General features: G+C 38.5%; 1 protein-coding gene across 1 annotated transcript; it reads left to right on the forward strand.

Annotated features, from left to right (window-relative positions):
* The first annotated feature begins 2779 nt into the window (after nt 1-2779).
* LUM (lumican) lies at nt 2780-13498 on the forward strand. The gene is made up of 3 exons (XM_006029291.3): nt 2780-3080; nt 5909-6801; nt 12294-13498. Exons 2-3 carry the CDS (start codon nt 5928-5930, stop codon nt 12446-12448), a joined length of 1029 nt encoding a protein of 342 aa, XP_006029353.1. The 5' UTR covers nt 2780-3080; nt 5909-5927; the 3' UTR covers nt 12449-13498.
* Nucleotides 13499-16492: the final 2994 nt, after the last annotated feature.

A 16492-nucleotide genomic window follows, 5' to 3' on the forward strand; every position in this document is an offset into this window, starting at 1 on the left:
GAGTACAATTGCAGGGGACACCCTTGGAAAAAAGCATAACAGTACCAGACATATTGCTTACTATCTGAGTAGTCTCACATTCCTTTTTTTCAACACAGGACATTAAGAAACAAAAAATCTATATACTTAAAGTCTGACTGGCACAACAGATAGAAAAGATCATTAGGATGTCAGCTGTTATCTTCTATTTTTATTAATTGTGTCTACTAGTCCTAAAGGCCAAATAAGAATGGGACCTTGTAAAAAGTGCTATATAAACACAATCTCTGTTCCAAAGGGCTTATAATCAGATAATACGAATACAGGGTGAGGGAATTCTTGTAACACACAAGCAAATTCAATGTAGTTGCAGGTTGTGAGGGCAGAGGAGGGAAAGTTTTGCAGCAAACAGACAATTAGCAGAGAACATCCTGTTAAAAATCTGTCGGAAGCTCCCTAGAAATCCCTGCCTTGGTCACTTCTGCAGCGGCTCTTACTTGACTGGATCCTCTGGCTGACTATACTATAGCCTTTTCTCAAATCCACCAGTGAGAGGCATCAGCGGAGTCCTAGTGCCTTCATAAAGAAGGACGGCGTCTTTGGTAGAGCTCTGTAGATTTCTTGGACTCTAGGCTGTTGAGGGAGCGTAAACCCTGCTCCCCCCTCCTTGAATTCTCTTGCAGTTACTCTCTCTGGTGGCTCCTTTGTACAATTATACCCCAAGGCCACATGGTGGTGGTGGTGGGGTGGAGGGACAGGGGGACTAGAAAAGGTTACAGCACGTGCAACTGTTCACATTAATTTAATGGAGTCAGTTTATTTCTGTTATTCAAATAAAAATACAGCTCTGATCCTGTTTCCAAATTTGCCACTTGGGATGGATGATTGACTTTACTTCCCTTCTAGATGTTCAGACATCATTGTGAAGGGCACAGTGTAATACTACAATAGCATAAGACAGCACACTCCAAGTGATTGACACTGTGCAATCCATCTTGGGTGATGGGCAACACATAATGTGTCACTCCAGCAGCAGAGCAGGACTGAACTGTGGCTCAAATATTTCCCATCACTCCCTACGTTCTCATCATTTTATGCAGGGAAATAATCTGTGCCACTCCTTTTCCTGTCTCCAGCGACTTCCCTGGGCATGGAGGCTCAGTTGCTCAGGCTAGCATTATCAAGTGTAGCCAACTTGCAGGCTCTTCCTCCTATGGAGGAGGGGAGTAGAGGCTACAGTCCTACGCATCTCCAGGCCTAACCCCACCCTGTAGCACGTGACTTCTCCTGCAGGCCGAGTCAAAACTGAACATTAGGCTTGACACGTGAATGGGAAATGAAAGTTCTGAAAAAAGTACTAATAAATAAAACCAAACAAAACCTGTCATCTTATCTGGGTTAAAATTCAAATGTATATACTGCTTCATTCCAGACACCATGCAGCCTGCAGTTACAGATATTGTCAAAGTACCTTGTATATGCTTTCTCTTTTGTATCTCGGTGGGTGTGTCTACACATGCAATTAATGTACATGAATAAACTACAGAACTTATTGCTTATTGCTCTGGAGTTCATTGCTCCTGGGTTCTGTGTCTGCATGCACACCTGGGACCGCAGCATGTTGAGCCCCAGCTGCCAAAGGTCTCGGGGAGGTCAGCCTGCCAGCCCAAAGTTGCTCCCCCTGGCTCAGCATACTGCAGAGGGGCTGGCTGGGGCAAGAGAGTGCTTTCATGTGGTGCTAGCCAGAAGGTAGCCCTTCACAATGAAGTACCTTCATGTCCCAGCTAGCCAGGGCAGCAGCCACATGTGTGCTGCTTCAGAGTAAAAGACTCTGCAGCATGATAATATTCGTATATAAGAAATACTATCCTGCTGCAGAGTAAACTAGTTTAATCCAGCCTCACAGGGGTGCATGTATAGATGTGCAACATCTACTATGCAGTAAATAGTTCATGTAGACACACCCTGTCTGAGAGAGAGTTTTCATTTCATAAGGCAATAGAGACACAATTTATGAGTATGGACGAATATTAGGGAAACAAACAATTATGATTCTGCTAATAATTTTATGTTTTTATTGCATTTTTTGGCATTGTCCAGATAAAACAACATTTCCATCCAAGCTTAGGATGCATTCTTGAACTATATCCATGAAATAGGGAACAGACAACTCACAGCTGAGTAGTTCCAGATTCTGAAGAGCAGAAAAGTGCTTAAAGAACTAAAAGGGGAAAAAAAATGACTCAAGTGAATTTATAACCAACTGCAGGAAAGTTTTCATGGGCTGTTTTAATTCAGAAACATGCATACATGAGATCAGAGAACAAGCTTCCAGACTTGGTATTTACTGAGCAGTTAGAAAGAATCACTGGAGTCAACAGTCCTTTATAATGGTTTGAAGAAAAGGTTTACAGAACAAAGAAAGTCCTAATGCAATTTTGGTTCTACTAGGGACTGGACTTGATTGTCCAAAAGGTCCTTGCCAGTCCAATGTTCCTATCTTAGGATCTTAACCTCAGTTAAGATTCATTAAATTCTTGTGGGAATAGTTTTGGAGAAAGAAAAACAGGACAAAATGAATGAGTCATTTGGCTTAGTCAGAATAACTACATTGAGGTTTGAGTGCTATTTTTTTAAATCATGTCTAGTGGTATAAAAGAAGTTGAAAAAGAGAAAACTTCTGTTTATAATTTGTATATTATTTTAATTTTTTTGATATACAATATTACATTCCTCCTATAAGGCTATGGCCAATAGTCTGAACTTCTCAGGTCTGTGAAATACTTATCTTTCTCCTATTCCATAGGGATTACAGAAGGGTTGTCCTTCTACAGAATACAGTATCCACCTGCACTTCATTAGAGAGCAGCAGTTGTACATGCCACACCACAAGATCACCATGATGACATAGCAGCTTCAGTCAACAGCGTGACTAGGGGTTTTCTTCTGTTTTTTTTTTCTTGGGTTTTTTTAGCTTTTGTATTACAGAGGTTCTGGCAGCCAGTTACCTCCTGACACTATTTACAGCATATATTGGTCGATACAGATTCCCTTATTGCATCTGCTCTGGGAATTAAAGAAAGCAGCTTCAAGACTGTAAGGTAAGTACTGTTGCATGTTTTACCCGTATTGCTCTGCTATTTGAATGTAGCTATAATGAGAACATGAAAACATGTCAGGACAACTTTGCCAATTTGTAAATTGAACACAAATCAGCAGTTGTTTAGTGCAATTTGCTTTCACAGTTTTCTTAAAGTAACCTCACATTTGTGAGTTAGTGTTGCACTTTTTTGTCGCATGTATTGTTTTTTTTAAAGAGGGAAATCTAACATACAGTGCAAGGAAAATTAAAAAGTATTACTTTTACTCACTCATTCAGGATTCTGTTAGCAACAATACCTTATCCATCTTCTTCATGTTGTAAGTCATTACTGTTCTGTTTTACAGAAGAATGAAGTACATGAACATTTAAGAATTAGGCAGCTGGGAAAAGAGAAATTCTAGCTCATTTGGAATTTTAATTCATTTATCATTTTGAAAACTTTAAAATATCTAATTATAACTTAAAAAAAAAATCGTCTTTTTCATCACAGCCAGAAGAAAGGGAACTGATGTTGCAGAATCATAATATGCATTTAAATTTTGAAGATTATTAATTAATTATTTTTACAATGCTTATATAATCGGTGCAGTCCAGTATTTTAAAGAATATTTTCACTGTGTCTTTTATGGTCTTTGCCAGTCTAGAAAGTATTCTGTGAGGTTTGTAATGATGCACTTTAGCATTTCCCATGTCTTCTATTCAACCTCAAAGAAGTTTTCACATGTATTTTAAAATTACAAATATAATAATCAATATATTTTATTCAAAAGTTTTTTTTGCTGTAGGACAAATATTTAAGAACTTCCTCTGACATAATAATTATAATTATCATTTTTCAAGTTAACATTTTAGCACATATATGATCTCTGGTTGTTTTACATTTTAATAGTGAAACATTTTATATATGCTTATTAAGAATTCAGCAATAAAACTAATTAACTGTTTTACCTATTTATTTGGATAGCTTTAGTAAGCATTACACACACAAACACACATATACAATCACACACAGCTTCACTGCTTAATAATATGCCACATATTTTAATACCATATTTGTAATATTAATCTATTCCAGTCTCTCACTGAATATTTCAAATATTTAATGCCATTAAAAGAAGTGGCCTGTATATGAAATCCAGAATGAAGTAAAGAACCATTTGAAAGTATAAATTAAAACCACAAAAGGAATTTGAAGTTAAGATACACCATCTGTTCTCCTCGATTAATAGGCCTTTACTTATGCCAAAAACAATGCAAATACATAAAAGATTATAAGGCTGAAGAGTGCCAGTCCAAACTCTTGGCCATAATGCTAACTTTCCATGTTTTCAGGAAAACAGTAAGAATTCCATTCTTAATGTTGCTTTACCACACACTGGACTGTATTTGGAGCTGATGTAAAGAAGTGCAAATCTCCTGATTTTGTAAAGACATCCCTACTTAGAGTAGCTGAGGACATGGGCCATGTTGTGATTCAGCTGATATGTTTTCATACAAAATTTGCTAACAGACAAAGGAAATTACTTTCATACTACCTATGCTAAAACGTGGCCACATGATAAATCTAACCAACAGTTTCTAGAATTAGGCAATATTGACAGGATAATCCTTGATTAAATATATTTAATATATCTCCTTATTCAAATGCTTACAATGCTAAATTACATGGGAGTGTAATTGCCCTGAAAGTGACTTTAACAACACCTTAAAACTATTACATTGGATGATAGATCAATATGCCCTACTTGGAAGTGCTTTAGTTCAAGGGTTATTTACCAAGCCAAAAAAGCAAGGAAACAGAGTTGGGCATATGTGCAGTCTCGTTGAGACTGGAGAACTCTGCAGGGCTTCTCAGTATTATTTATACTTCTCAGCAAATCATTAGAATTAAATAAGACAAACAACAGGAATAACTGGATTCTAGTGGAGTGCTGTATAGACCTTAGATCAAGGTCTAGTGGTCTATGTATACCAAGCTACACATAGATACATTCTGAAAGTACTTGGGAATAAAAAAAGACACTTTAAGCATTAATTTGCATGAAATTATTTTTGTTGCTTTTCATGTACTTCATTCTGAACATTAGATAAAAACATGTGGAGCCATGTCTTTAGCTGATGTAATTCAGGATAACTTTATTAGTGCTAGACTGATTTACAGCACCTCTGTGTAAACTGGTTTCTGGCAGTGTAATGTGAAGGGATAAATGCAAAGCTAAGCAGTTTAGAAATTATAATAAAAACACTGATGTTAAGTAATTTCCTGTAATTTCAGACCACATCAATGTATCCCCAAATGTAATGAAACAATTTTTTCTTTTTGAAATGAGAATGACCACCCATTTGGGGTGAGTTGTTGATTGGCTCCTTGCTTTAAAAAGGGGTTTCAACAGTATATTTAGTATTTACATATGAAAAATGAAACTATTGGAAGATAATGTAAATGAATGCTCACTTCATTCAGTATGTATATTCAAAGTAGATAGATAACATACATTTTTAGTGTCAGCTTCTTGAAAGGCCCAAAAGGACACTTTTTTCCCTCTATATATACATTTCCTAACTAATGTAATTAAAAAGGTGGGTAATTAAATAAGATCCTGGTAACGGTAGTATTGTGCATTGCCAATGCTATGCAATATCATTTTAAAAATGTGAAAAGAATTCAAAGTTCACTATAACAAATCCTAATTTATTTACATTTTTATTAGCAAAGAACCTCAGTGAACCCAATCTGTCCTTTCAGTCTTCTTTATTCATAGTCTTTAGATTGTAAAATAAAAAAAAATGCCAGAGGAATTACAACTTCTTTTCTCCATTATACAGGACAGGACACAAGGCAAAGATGCATCTAAACTCCGTGCCTTTCTTTCTGGTATTGATCAGTGGAATTTTCTGTCAATATGACTATAATCCAGATGACTATGGTTATGAGCGTTATGTGCCATCTCCATCACTCTGTGCCCCAGAATGTGACTGTCCTATAAACTACCCAACTGCAATGTACTGTGATAATCTTAAACTAAAAAGTTTTCCAATTGTACCCTCTGGAATAAAATACCTATATATCCGAAACAATATGATTGAGGGCATTGAAGAAAATGCATTTGAGAATGTAACAGATCTACAGTGGCTGATCCTAGATAATAACCATTTGGAAAACTCAAAAATTAAGGGAAAAGTCTTTGCTAAACTGAAGAATTTAAAGAAACTGCATATAAATTATAACAACTTGACTGAAGTTGTTGGACCACTTCCCAAAACCCTGGATGAACTGCAACTTAGTCACAACAAGATCACAAAAGTCAGCCCCAATGTACTAGAAGGACTTATGAACCTGACTGTCATTCACCTACAGAACAACCAGCTGAAAGGAGATGTTCTTTCTGGGGCTTTTAGAGGCCTGAATTCTCTTCTGTATCTAGACCTGAGCTTCAATCAAATTACAAAGCTACCAACAGGACTGCCTCGCTCCTTACTCATGCTATATTTTGACAACAACCTGATCAGCAATGTTCCTGATGAGTTCTTCCAGGGTTTTAAAGTCCTGCAGTATTTACGTTTGTCTCACAATAAGTTGGAAGATTCTGGAATACCAGGCAATGTTTTCAATATCTCCTCACTAGTCGAATTGGATCTCTCCTTTAACAACCTGAAGAGTATTCCAACAGTCAGTGAAAACCTTGAAAACTTCTACCTCCAAGTCAACAAAATTAACAGTAAGTCATGTTTTCTTATTTTGATGTAACAACTATGCAACCAAGACACTGTTAATGGATTAACATGTTTAAAGTAGTAGCACCAGTGAACCTGGACTGAACACAAACTATACATAATTTTTAGAGCACTGTCACTTTTCTGTCCACTACCCAAATAAATGTTTAGGAAATGTTCAAGCAATACACACACACACACACACACACACACACACACACACACACACAAACCCATATATTGGACAGATCCTCACCTAGTGTAAATCAGCACAATTCTTAAAAAAAAAACAAAACCAATGGAGCTATGTTTTTTGTACCAGTTAGGCTAGTGGAAATGTTTAATCAATATCAGAGATATTCAAGATGCTTGAATCAATAAATATCCTAGGATTTATAAAAAAAAAAGTTGCTGAGCTCCAATATCTATAGCATTCAAAGAGATAGTAGGTAAAACAAGAAAACTATCAAGGTACTAAGAAGTGTCATAATGAAAGAACACTGTCAAGTAACTTTTTCTATTCGTTCCTGTGTCCCCAACACTCAACCCCAAGAGATGATGTAATCCAGTACATTCCTCTTTTTCATTCCCATCACCCACAAGAGTTGACTATGTGGCTAGGTTCTCTCCATTCAAACAGGATTTGACAAAGATACTTCTAGAGTCACTTGATAAAATTCCTTGCATCATAAACTCATGAAGGTCCATAGACAGAAATAATTCTACCAAAGCAGAATATGTGATTTTCCTCCAGCTAGTAGGGTCTAGTGACAATGGCTGAGGATGGTGGACCATATGGGGAGGAGGGGGGAGGAAAGAAATCTGGGAACACTTTTGACATTTTTTCTCAGTTATTTTTCACAATTTTCCCCACTTTAAGAAATATTTAAAGATCATTAAATAATTAACGGTTTCTGTATAACAATAAATATGCAGCAATAAGGTGTATCAATTTTTTATAACCAGGTCTCCATTTTGGCATTTTGTATTCATGATGTATTTCTAATTAAGGACTATAGCTAAGCTTTTTGGAGATCAGTGTCTACAGATAAGCACTTCAATTCATGCAAGACCTGAATGGCAAAACTCTTGCACATCTCACTCTATTGATCTTGTCCTAAGAGTTTTGGGTGTTTGTAAGTAGAGTCCTTTCAAAGTTGGGACAACAATATTTATATTATCCTAAATTAAGTTATCTGATTATGGGGAATAATGAAAACTCACTATTTCAACTGCTTCAGTGATTTCTTCACTCTTTCTGAAGTCCAACGAGTTATGTAAGCAACACTTTAGGTTAGGCCATGGAAAACCTGCTTTTTTTCACAATACAACACATTTTATGGGAATACTGTGAAAGAGAACCTTTCCTGACTTCATAGGACTAGTGACAGACTAACCCTAAACTGTTAGATTATAAAAGAAGACTTTTAAAATTGATGGTATATCCTTTCAAACTACACATATTTTTTTTAAAATCTTCATTTCTTTATATGTAAATCCATTATTATTTTTCCCACCAGCAGAGTCATACTTAGCTCTTACCTAATAATATTTGTATTGAATGGGGGTTTTCCTCTGAGTTCATCCATTCCATCTACTTGCATTTGATTCTGCAATGAAGCCATAATGGTGGATATGACAGAGTAAAATGTCAGTAGTAGAACTTAGCAGTGAAACAGTTCATTGAATTTTCCAAACACCATTATATTATTTCCCAGTTTTTTTCTACCATATAATAATCTCTAATAAATGTTATTATAATAAATTTGACTACAAGATCAGACACAGAAAAATCTGATGGTAGGAAAGAGCCATTTGAAGGAATATTCCTAAAATATAACCAGAAAAAAAATACATTCTCTGAATTAATGTTCCTAGGTCTTTCCCGTGGCAATACTATGGTCCTTTACATTGCCATGCTGCAGAAAATGACCTCAAGGCTATCCAGAGGGGTACCTGAGGAACCCTTAGCATGAAAAAATGTTGGGCTCCTGCCAACCAGATTTGTGCACCACTGCTAGTTCTTCCAGAGCAACCAAACATCCACACCACATGTGGATGCAGGCTACAGGGCCATTCTGGCCTTATAACTTGAGCACTTCTCTTGATACACTTTGGGTCAGTTAAGGGTCCAAAGTGAAAACAGGACAAGTGGATGACTATACCTTAGCTTTCTCTAAGCCTCTCACAGTGTAGCTAAAGTTTGAATCTTCCTTGTTTAAATGTCCCCTTTTTAGAAAATTTGCTTCAGTGTAGAATAGAAGCAGGCCCAAAATATGCTTCCCTTCATTGGATGGTAAAGTAGATCTAAAATGACAGACCCACATCCTTGAGCAAGTAAGAAAATGATGCTTTGAAATTGTGTTACTTTGGCCTTATTACAGTCAAAGAAGTTCAGAGAGACCTTAATTTTGCCCATAACCAGACTTTTCCATATCTCGCTTTGCAGTTACTAAGCATTAAATGTTAGATTTACATTCCCAATGTAAAAAACTCTAGTGACCAAATTCAATGTGAATGGACTATAAAAGGTAGGAGAAATCAACCTCTACATCATACCAGGACTCTAGACCGCCTCCATTTTGTGGGTTGGATTAATAGCTGAATCAATCCCCTTTGTACTGATATTGCAGCTGAGTGAATTCTGGAACTACTCTGTTTTGGTAGTCTCATGTCCTTCTATGCTCCATCCCTAGTTTTTTCCAGGCACACTTCACTGCCCAGTAGCCTATACAAAGTAGAGCAGATGCCATCATCTTTGGCATATGGAAGATGTCCATACAATCCTGCCTGGCACCTCAACTAAAGCAAGTCAAAAAATAAGGTTTTTATGACCTTGTGAGAGGACATGATTACTGTAGGAGTCTGTTCCTGTACCATGGGAGTTGTAATAGACAGGAGCAGAGACAACCTGAACTAAGGCTTCCATGTTGTCAATTTGAATTAAAATATTTTGGTTATCAGTCAAAAATGGCTTTCTAATATTTCATATTTCAATTAATTATCAAAATTTTCTTCAGAAAGGACAGGCATGTTATGACAAAAAATTGGTTAATTGACACTGAAAGCTTCCACTGAAAAACAAGTTCAATGGGAATTTTTAACCAAAGACATTTATAGTCTCTATCTGGGGCTTAAGTGCTAAGGAATGTTTTGTCTTGGCAATGATCATGTTGATACTAATGACAAAAATCTAGCCTCATCTCCACGCATGTGGATCCTGTAACATCAGTGAAACATTATAGGAGGAATATTTGTAATGTGATGGTCTTACTAAATCAGGCACATTATAGTAATCTGCTGATGTCAGGGGGTTATAAAGAAGGATACAAATGCTTTCATAAGATAGTCTTGACAATTCATTATTCAAAAGTGAAAACAAATAATGTCTTCAATATTTTGACAATTATATGTACTCTATAAAATCTCTTATAAAACAAAAATGTAAAAGCAACAGGCCAAGAGACAGAAATAGAATCCTTATTGCCAACTGTTTTTAACAGAAGCCACTAAAGCAGTGGTTTTCATTTGTGGACCCCAAAACATTTTGAATGAAGGTATGGAAATTGGATCTTTTAATTGGAGGAGCAGACCCCTTTGAATTGTAAGTGCGAGTATTCACATACTTTTGATTGTTCATAGTCATCTTTCAAGGTCCACCTCAACATAGTCTGTGGACCACAGGTTGAAAACCACTGCTCTAAGGATTTGATTTGTGAGGACTGAATCATGGTACAACTTTAAAACTGACCTTGATACAACTACTGCATTGTTGAGATAATTTTGTAGTTCTTAGAATATTTAAATGTAGACAAGTAATTAAGATATGTAATTCAGGTAGTTAGATATGTATGTAATTGGCGTATGTAAAGCTTATTTTGCAAACATGGACACATTTTACTCTTTTACTGAAAAAAAAAATCACATTGAAAACTGCAACTGCAAATTTATGATTCACTGTTTGAAAATATGACCTTAAAATCATTGACCATAATATTCTTTTTTCTTAAACCAAAACAATGAATAGATTAGCCTTTGTATTTGAGTATGTGTTTATCTATGAATTTTATAATTTACACTCAACATGTCTGTAGAAATATGAACATGAATATTTAGTAGGCCAAGCTAATGAATAACTTGAGGGCCTGTGTTTTCTATTAATAGGGAACAATCCAATCCCTGGCACCCAGCTCCAGTAATCAGGCAGGGTTCTAATCAGATTAATGAGAAGGCAAATAATCACAAGGCATAAAGTATGCTTGGAGCTGCTCCATGGCTAGAACAGATTGAAAAGATCTTTCTTGGCCTTTGACTCCTTGTACATGGAATACTTATCCTTTCCAAAAGAACATTTCTGAACATCTAATCCTTCCTTCACACACTGAACTGCATAGGTTTCATAAGCAAAGGTCCTACATAAGGGAGGAGCTTGTTGCATCTGCCTCATAGTTTGGATTGTCCTGTTTCAACTCAGAAAATACAAGGCACTTTCCATTTCAAGCTGAATACAGCACATGTTTGGTATATCATTTGAAGTGAAATACAAGTCAATAAAGATCCCACAGATTCAGTGGTTAGTTAGGTCAGGATTTTTTTTTTAAAGTACAGGAATGAATTTTACTTTCAAATGAAATAAACTAAACAACATACTAAAAATGAAGCACCTGGCAGATTCCCATTGGATGGCATCCCCTGCATACTGTGTACCCCTAATCTGTTTTCACACCCTGTAAGGACATTCTCTCTCTCTTTATTGCCCTTCCATTTAGTATATTTTTTACATCTCCACAATTTTCCAAATAGAAATAGTGTTGTGTGTTGGTCTAAGGACATAGGCAGACAAGGTTCTTTGGGTGATCTGATATCTTTTATTAGACCAACTTAAGTTTATCTAATAAAAGATATCAGATTCACCCAAAGAACCTTGTCTGCCAAAAAGGCTGTTCTGCAACCCCCCTCCACCCATTAGCGTTGAAAATTTTTGAAAATTCGGCCGTTTATTTAGAAGCAGTTACTTTATCAGACACCATTTGTCATGGGCAACTGGTGCCTCCTGAGTCAGGGGAGGGCACTTGACCCCCTAACTAGATAGTCAGTGACTGGGGGGTAGGGGAGTCTCCCCACAGCCAATCCCACAGGCCGGGGGATGCCCTCTGCAGCTGATCCTTTCCATCCGCAACTGGCAGCAGTGCGCTGCTGGCACTCCTGGGTCAGCGGGATTGGCTGTGGGGGGACTGCTTCTCTTGGTGCACTCCCCAGCCAGTGCTCTGAGGGGAGGCACCAGCGTTCTCAGGGGTGCATGTGCACCCCCTACATGTTGCCACTGCCATTTGTGGGTGCTGAACACCTGAAAAACATTGAGCCTTGAGTTTTTTTGAACACCTGGCCATTAAAAGTTTTTTTAACGTTAATCATAATTTGAAACTAATGTGCTAAAAAGTATGTGATTATAATTATTTGCAGTAATGACTTGTTTCTTCTTCTATTTGCATTCCAGAGTTTCCACTGAGCAGCTTTTGTAAAGTTGTTGGACCAGCAACCTATTCCAAGATAACACATTTGCGCTTGGATGGAAATAATCTCACTCGAGCTGACCTACCACATGAAATGTACAACTGTCTCCGTGTAGCTACAGAGATCTCACTGGAGTGATGGGCCTCAAAACCTTTAATTTCTTTCTAAGGGCCATAATCATATGATTTACATCACACTCACTCTTTAAAATTAGGATATACCAAGGGTCAATTTGCATATTATCTATTCTGTTTGTTAATATTTAGCTTGAACATGGTGATCCTAAAAAATATGTTTGTGCATAGCTTTACAAATAGTTTCAGTTGTCTGTGTTAGGAAATAGGAGAAGGACTTGCTTCAGCCAAAAATAAAGACCCCATCTAGCTAAAAAGTGAAAGTAATAAATATCACAGTTGTAACAGTTTCTGTACTCACAAACAACACACACACAGATACACACACATACCATCTAGGCTAAGTACAGACAGTCAAAAAACATGAGGCTAAATTCATTCAATCTAGGCAGCTCCCTCTAAGCTGAGTAGGTTGAACCAATAACCAACTGAACTGACATTCAGTTTTCAATTGGGAAAGGTGGAGCGGAGGGAATTTCCTCTGTTCCCCGGCATTTGTTTTGCCTCAGACTCTCAGCACCCAAAGCAAAACCAGCTAGGGAGAAGCAGGAGAATTTCCCTCCACTCCCTGAAGCTGCCTGAGACTTGCAGGGGCTGAGGCAAGCCTCTCTGCCCTTCCAGAGGGGAAAAATTCCCCTCAGCAACCTAGGGCTACCTAGGCTAGGGGACCCTGGGCTAAGGTGGGGGGAAGCCCCCCAAGGTAGGGGCTCCCCAATGCCTCCATGCTGGACTGCATGGCAGACACCCAGCTAGGGCAACTCCTTCTTCCTCTATCCTGTGGCAGCTGCTGAAGCAAACAGCAGCTGGGAATGGGGAGGAGGAAAAAGAGAGAGCTGCCAAGGGCTGGAAAGCTCCCAGCAAAGGGACTTTCCTTCCCCCGATGTGCTGTGTAGACCCTGACTAGAGTGATATGGGGGTCTATTCCCCTGCCTCCCCATCCCTATGAGCTAATGGATGCAGGCAGGAAACAGTCTAAGGAGCAGAGGAGTGAGGCAGTCCCTGCTCCACTGGAGCAGGCAGCATACCCCAGGGCTGCAAAGCATCCTGGGATGCTGGGGGGGGGGGGGGGGGGGGGGGAATTAATTTGCGGCGGGTCTGCGAATTAATTGCACCAGGAAGGGATCTGGGACAGAAGTTCCATAAACCTGGTTTGACCTAAATCAATGAGGTCTGATACTATATCTAACCAGGTTTATCTTAAACTGGTTTTGGTTATTTGTAAAGCAGTTTATGTGCACTGAACTTCTGTTCTGTTACAGGTTTAAATCAGTTTATGATCACTTAAACTGGTTTATGCATAACTTCTGTCCCTAGCCCTACAGTGTAGAGTCTTGCTCAGGTTTGCATAGAAGTCAGATGAGTTTGGGCAGAATTCTGAATGGTATTTTAGGGCTAAATTGTGTATAGGTACAATACCCTTCTGGGTCACACTCAATATTCAAATTATACATGTTTTTGCCATGTTTAGCAATCACTAAGGAAAAGCATAATTTAGCAATGAAAATTATAAAATTTGAAGAAAATACATTTTCAGAGTCCCTGGCAGACTGAAATTAATTAAATACTTGACAGATGATGGGGAAACACAATTTTTTTTTCCAGGTATTTAGTTGTTCATTGTTGTTTTTGTCATATTTACATTTAAACATTCATGGCAAGATTTTTATCCGCTACTGGTAGAATTGCTATTTCACAGTAAGTCATATGTACATGTATTTTTATTCAATTATTTGCATGATACATTTAACCAGATTGTAGAAAATAAACCATAGCAAATAGTACTGTTGTGTCCATATCATTGTCAAATATGTTTGAGTCTTTTATACATTTCAAAAAGAAATTCAGGTTAAAGCCAAAAAATCTAAATATAATATTTTTCTGAATTTATTGTAACATTAAATAAAGTGTTTTCTGTACTTTTCAGTTTCAATATGTTTTTAAATACATCTAACTGTATCCCTTAGCACTTATGCTAATGATTTAGAAGATGCCTTAGGCACTGAGCAGAACGGACATCACAACAGGTTTGTGTCTGCCACAGTTACGGACTAAAATATAATTTGAAATTAGTTTACCAATTTTTTCAACATTAAAATAAAATCTTGTAGGTATCAAAACCAGTGAATAGAATGCAGTGCTCATCATTTTTATATTAACTGACTAATGGGTGCTAAGTAGAAATGGTGAGTCAGCATTATCTGCATCATGGAACATATACTAAAATAAACTCATAAGATAGATGCAAGTAAGATAGATTGTAATGGCTAGTTTTGTTGGCGTGTACTGACCCATGAGTACTATTTGCCCTTTGAGTGTTCGACTTCCAGACCATCAATTAAAATGAAAATAAATAAATAAATAAAGAACCCACCACCACCACCAAAATCCCCCACCTTGTTCTAACTTTGATAATGAAAAACAGACATTTGGGCAACATTAGCAAAAAGATATCTATTTATGATTTCCTTCCCAAACATTTAAAATTTATGAATCAGTCATCAAAAAAGGGATACTTTTAAAATATACCGTTAGGCTTCATACTTTCAAAGTTTTCTCCATAACCATGAGAGGAACAAACAGTTCCCTCTTCTGCCCAAGGCAGTTTGAACCTTCTTCATTCCTCTCTCAGAAGAGGGGGCTCACCATCGTCATACAGGGCATTCTGAAGTAGAGCGTTCTTTATCTCTTCTGTTCCACTTCATATAAACTTTTACACTGTCACTGGAGAAGGGTTTGGAATCCACTGCCCAATTCCCAGCTGAATGTCCCAGCAGCCAGTCTATTCACCCTTGCTCTGTGCCTGGTCAATAAATGTTAATTATTTACATGAAAGAGGAAACATGAGACCAGGAGAGGTGGCAAGCAGCCAACCCCAGAATAATTGTTAACTGGGGGAGTAGGGCTCTTTCTTCAGTGGCAGGTGATTGATGTTCAAATCACATGTGGGCAGAGGAGAGAATTGAACCAGGTCTTTTCCATTCTTGATGAGTACCCTGCCAGAAATTGATCTCATAAAAGATATGACCTAATTACATGATAATTTTGAATGGTTCCTGGAACTCTTAACATCTGGATTGTCTGCACATTAATACCTGAAACTACATTTAAGCACTCCTTAGTTTGCATAAAGTTATGCCACCCTAGGGCAGGATTCTCTCTGATTCATATCACCTAGCTCAGGTCACACCAAGATATAGCCACTCTAGGCTGCACCTTAGTGCAAACATTCCAGCCACCCAGCCACCCACCCCACTTTCCCACTGGTGTGAATTGTGCCCACTGCCCCCCCCCCGCCCTCCCCAGCACCCCAGATTCTGTCTCACTGCCCCTACTCCAATTTCCTCCACTGGGACAGACAGTATGGGCAGCCACAAGTAAGTGGGAAAGGGCAAAAGTGGGGGAGAGAGGAACCCTGAGGGGCAGGGGAAGATCCATGGAGGTGGGGGAAATCAGGGGAGCTCTGGGAGCCAAGGCGGAAGCTTAGAATGAGAAGAGAGGATTTTGAGCTAGCACTGACACTGATCAACATTTGTGCTGCTCAGAATGTCAAAAAGCCCCAGTCAGAACTGATTCAGTCTTTGCAGGTTTCTCTAAACGGTGTAGATTGAAACAAGTAAGTGAACCCACATTCACTTTTGAAACAAGAAAGGCAGCCAGACCCCTGCAGTGGCCCACACCAGTAGCCAGGGGGTGACAGAGCATGCCTCCCAGCCTGCCAGCCACTGCCAAAGGCACCTAAATGCAGCCAAGCAAGGCTTATCCTTGATTGGCTGCCCAGCACATCCCCCCCAAACCTTTGCAGTCCCCCTCTTCCAGGGGGAAACAGCCCCTCAACTTGGGGCCTGGCTGGATCCCCCAGCCTCAGTTCCCCAACCTGCCCCTGGTGCAGAGAGGGGATTTTTCCCCTGTTAACAGACTTAATATTAGACTTTAGGTGTTAAGGTGGGGGGGGGGGAATGTATCCCCCTAGCCCTGACACTGGGCGCACAGCCAGGATCTCCCTGGTGTTGCAGGGGTGGGGAGGGGGGGAGCCTGCAGCAACGTCTTT

This window comes from Alligator sinensis, unplaced genomic scaffold (assembly GCF_000455745.1).
Source record: "Alligator sinensis unplaced genomic scaffold, ASM45574v1 scaffold141_2, whole genome shotgun sequence".
In the NCBI taxonomy this organism is placed as follows: Eukaryota; Metazoa; Chordata; order Crocodylia; family Alligatoridae; genus Alligator; species Alligator sinensis.